Genomic DNA, 3771 nt, shown 5'->3' with positions numbered 1-3771 from the left:
CCCCCCCTTCCCCTGCCACCAGCAAAGCAACTCACCGGCGTCGCGTGACTGCAGCAGAGCTGCCAGCAGGCGGTGCCTCTCCCTCAGCGCTAGGTGGGTGGTGGGTCGGTCGTCGAGGTACACAATGTCGAACGCGATGTACACCAGCTCCACATCCTGGTGTGGTGTTGAGGGGCAGAGGCTGGTGCTCCGTGAGCGTGGGTCATGCTTTCCACATCAAATCCAAGCATGTGTTTCCGCAGCTGGCAGTCAGGCCCTGGGAGGAACAAGCCCAGATCAACCTGCCCTCGGGCCAACAGCCAGAACCCTCTGCCAACTCCACCTTGATCCGGGGTGGGGAGTACGTCGGGTCGCTCTCCTCCAGACCCAGCCCCTCCAGGTCCATGACCTCCAGCTGCTCGCCGGGGCGCGAACGCCGCCCTGCAGCGTGCATGACCGTCTTCAGGCCCCCAAAAGGCTCGAATCGTCCTTTCTTCCTGTTCCAGACCACCATCTCCCCGTCCAGGATGAAGCGCGCCTGGCCCGGCAGCTGGCGGCGCAGCACGGGGTCAAACGCGCTGTACCGGCTGTGCTGGCCGTGCTCGATGCCGCGGCGCGAGAAGTAGGAGTACACGCCATTACCATCACGGTGCACTTGGATGCGTTCGCCTGGAAAGCGCGGAATGGAGAGTCATAGATGCGTTTTAGTCATTACTTTGGGAGGGATCTTCAGCAGATACAAAATCTGGGCATTGGGCACGAGTCGGTTCCTGTTCCTTCCCCCTGTTCCAGCCGCCGCACCGTCAAACTTGGTCTCCAGGAGAAAGGGCCGTGCAAGCCCCTGCTTGGTCTGCATGCGCTTGAAGGCATACTCCACTGAGCCCGTGCCCAAGGCCAGCTGTGGCCGGACCGCCCTGCCGGGAATGATGCCCTGCACAGGAGTGAGAGGGGGCGTAGGTGTGGGTGATTGCAAGGTTTCCCCATGCCTCGCAATCCAAAGGGTCCAGACCTGAGGTCACGAAACAGGTCTCCGGAGCTGGCCACCAGATGCTCGTTGGGCTCGTCCTCACCGTGTCAAAGTGGGTGCTGGGATCTATCATGGTGTTGAAAACAGCTCGGAGGCTGGCGCCACACTTATTATAGTACTCGACAGCATCTGGGTGCCATGCCTTGAACAGCGTGGTCTCGCTCATGTTGATCTGGGGAGGGGAGGTGCGGGATGAAGAGGTTGCAAGGGTGCCCACAAGTGTTAGATACTTTGCTGAAACTCAGTGCATGCAGACACTGCTCTTTGAAAGTCTCTGAGCACCATGGTTTGAGCTAAATGTGCGAACATGTATAGGTCTGCTCACTGCATGCTGGTTTCTTCAGTCCGAAAAAGGATGACCAGTACCCCACTCCAAAGCACCAGGCTACGATAGTACGCCATACCCTGAGGTTCTTCAGGAGGATCTGAGTCAGCCAGAACATCTGCTTAGGGGTGGTCATGGTGAATAACCATCTCACTATCTCCGCCTGGCCATTCGTTCTGCCTGCGCAAAGCACCTCAGTGGGGCACTGCTGAGAATGGATCTGGAAGCGCTGGCAATGCACAAGATTTTAGCAGGGCTGTGAGGCTCAGATGCTGTAGCATCTCCAGCAATCAGTTCATGTCTCAACTTCCAATCATGAGGAAAAACATGAACTATTCGACTCCTATTTCCCCTCTCACCTGCGCATGCTACCATGGCATCCAGCTTCTCGTTCACTTGACGGATCTTTAGGTCCTTTGCGCCCGGAGTTCCATGCGTTCTCTCACAGTAAGAAGAGAAAAAGTGCTGCAGGATTGGGGTATTCGGGTCGGGGAAGGAGTTGCAGCTATCCTGGAAGGCATGGCTATCATGACTGATTGCCTCAATCAAATGACGTGTCTGACAAAATCCAGAATGGCCTTGGAAGCAATAAATCTGAACTCAAACCTCTAAGATCCCTCACTCGCCTACTACAATGGAACTGTGATTACTTCTCCACACCAGGACACCAGACGCACCTCCTCCATGACTCGCGCAAAGATGCCCACGCCTTTCACCCCCGGTTTCTTCCAGCCCTTTGCAGCCTTGGCGACGGAGCCATCCCTGGCCACCCCACAAGCTTTGATGAACACATCCACCAGCTTTCCCTCCTGCAGCCTGTAATTTCCTCGCTCTGCATCCAACTGCATGGGAATGCACTGTATTATGTCAGCAAGGTAATGGAGCTGCACAGGGAATAAAAGGAATGCCGAACATGTCCTACATGACTTGTAAAGAAGATGCCCAAGATTTGATCTCATGGCCCTTCAGTATGCGATCGAGGGGAATATACAGAGACAGGTGGGCGTCCCATGTGTCAACCAAGCGACTCACCGCCGGGATGCACAGCCGGAAAAGACAAAAGGCCTGACCACCAGCCCGCGCGACGCAAGTGTCGATAAATTTATCGATAATTTTGCGCCTGTTTGCGGCGCTCTTGGTCTTTGAGTTGGCACTGTTCGTCAGGATGTCGAACAGGCTGCACAGGGTGTCGAAGGAGAGGTCCGATGGCTGCACCGCCTCGGGACGACGACTCGCCATCCCAAGGACTAAAACATGAGTTCACATCATCTAGTATGGGTTGTGTTGATGGCATCGACAGGGGCTGATGTATGGGTCAGAGGACAGCCCCATCGGTCACATTCCGGAACCCAGGGCGCAGGCGCGCTGCGAAGCAATCCCAAGGGCCAAGACATGGGCCTCACGGCTGGGCCAGCAGTACTCAGCTTCCTTGCAGGTGACCGTGAAACCCTCATCCGGCACGCTTTCCAGTGTTACAGATGGCAGCAGAGAGGGAAGCTACCCGGTGGAGATGTATGCTCAGAATCCCCCTGCATGCCGGTCAGGGGTGCTAGGGCAGTGACCCCAGGGCAGCCAGACGCATCCGACTGCTTGGGATGTGCCACGCAAGGGAGGGCAGACAGAGCCCACACTCCACAGGACCGTGCCATTGCACGTCGGCGAGCGCTCTCACAGGCAGGCCACCAGCTCGCTGAACTCGTCCCTGCAGCGCACCAGGCCTTCGGCCCTGCGCTCGGCGGCCTCCCGCCTCTCCCGCAGCGCTGCCACCTCTGCCGGGTCTGCGGGGTGGGCAGGGGGATGGATGGTCGGCTCTGGTGTGGGGCTGCCCGTCGGGCAACGCGAGCACTCACGGAACGCAGCTGAAGACTGAGTGCGAGGGCCGAGCAGGGTGTGGTGCTGCAGCCAGGCTGGCTCGTCACACCCACATGGCACAGTGAGCGTCCATCCAGAGCCGGAGCCACGACCTCCTCCACTGCACAGTGACACACTCCAGCCACCCACCCAGCCCATGCCTGCGTCGCCGCGAGCCACCCGCCGCCCCTCCATCCCCCGGTAGCCCACCCTGGAACAGGGCCATGCATTCGGCGTCAGGGGTCCCGCAGACTTCCTGCAGGAGGTGGGGCAGCACGCCCTCACGCAGCGTGCTCAGCAGGCAGGTCTGCAGGCTGGTGGGGAGGGAGCCGCTCGCCACAGCCGCGCACACCCGCCTGAACCGCACGGCAACCTATGGTGGGCGAGAGAATTGGTACCGGATGGCGGGGGGGGGTTGTTGGTGTGCTGACGAACACTTCAGCCTGGCTAAGGCACCGCGCACGGGTGTCAGGCTCCCAGCCATCCTGTGGCCATCATATTCTTCATGACACTGAAGCGCACTGACCGATTCAAGTGGTCTTGTCCACCGTGCATCGTCAGAAGGCATCCTGTGCAGCCCTCAAACTCC

The 3771-nt window shown here is 58.9% G+C and overlaps 2 protein-coding genes across 2 annotated transcripts in view; both read right to left on the bottom strand.

The window, feature by feature from the left end:
* Positions 1–1467, bottom strand: part of F751_3129 (DNA ligase 4) — a gene marked incomplete at both ends in the record, with an annotated part of 6083 nt that extends 4616 nt beyond the window's left edge. Inside the window, 5 exons of the mRNA XM_011398997.1 lie at positions 36–156; positions 323–648; positions 781–910; positions 1050–1178; positions 1411–1467. Of these exons, the coding sequence (XP_011397299.1) occupies positions 36–156; positions 323–648; positions 781–910; positions 1050–1178; positions 1411–1467 (763 nt within the window). The remainder of the gene's footprint in view (positions 1–35; positions 157–322; positions 649–780; positions 911–1049; positions 1179–1410) is intronic.
* Positions 1468–2999: 1532 nt separating this feature from the next.
* F751_3127 (Dynamin-like protein C) overlaps positions 3000–3771 on the bottom strand; it is a gene marked incomplete at both ends in the record, with an annotated part of 5265 nt that continues 4493 nt past the window's right edge. Inside the window, 2 exons of the mRNA XM_011398995.1 lie at positions 3000–3109; positions 3393–3555. Coding sequence (XP_011397297.1) covers positions 3000–3109; positions 3393–3555 — 273 coding nt within the window. The remainder of the gene's footprint in view (positions 3110–3392; positions 3556–3771) is intronic.

Source organism: Auxenochlorella protothecoides (genome assembly GCF_000733215.1).
Source record: "Auxenochlorella protothecoides strain 0710 unplaced genomic scaffold scaffold33, whole genome shotgun sequence".
Taxonomy (NCBI): Eukaryota; Viridiplantae; Chlorophyta; class Trebouxiophyceae; order Chlorellales; family Chlorellaceae; genus Auxenochlorella; species Auxenochlorella protothecoides.
The sequence above is the reverse complement of the archived record's forward strand: the minus strand, read 5'-3'. Positions and strand labels throughout refer to the sequence as shown.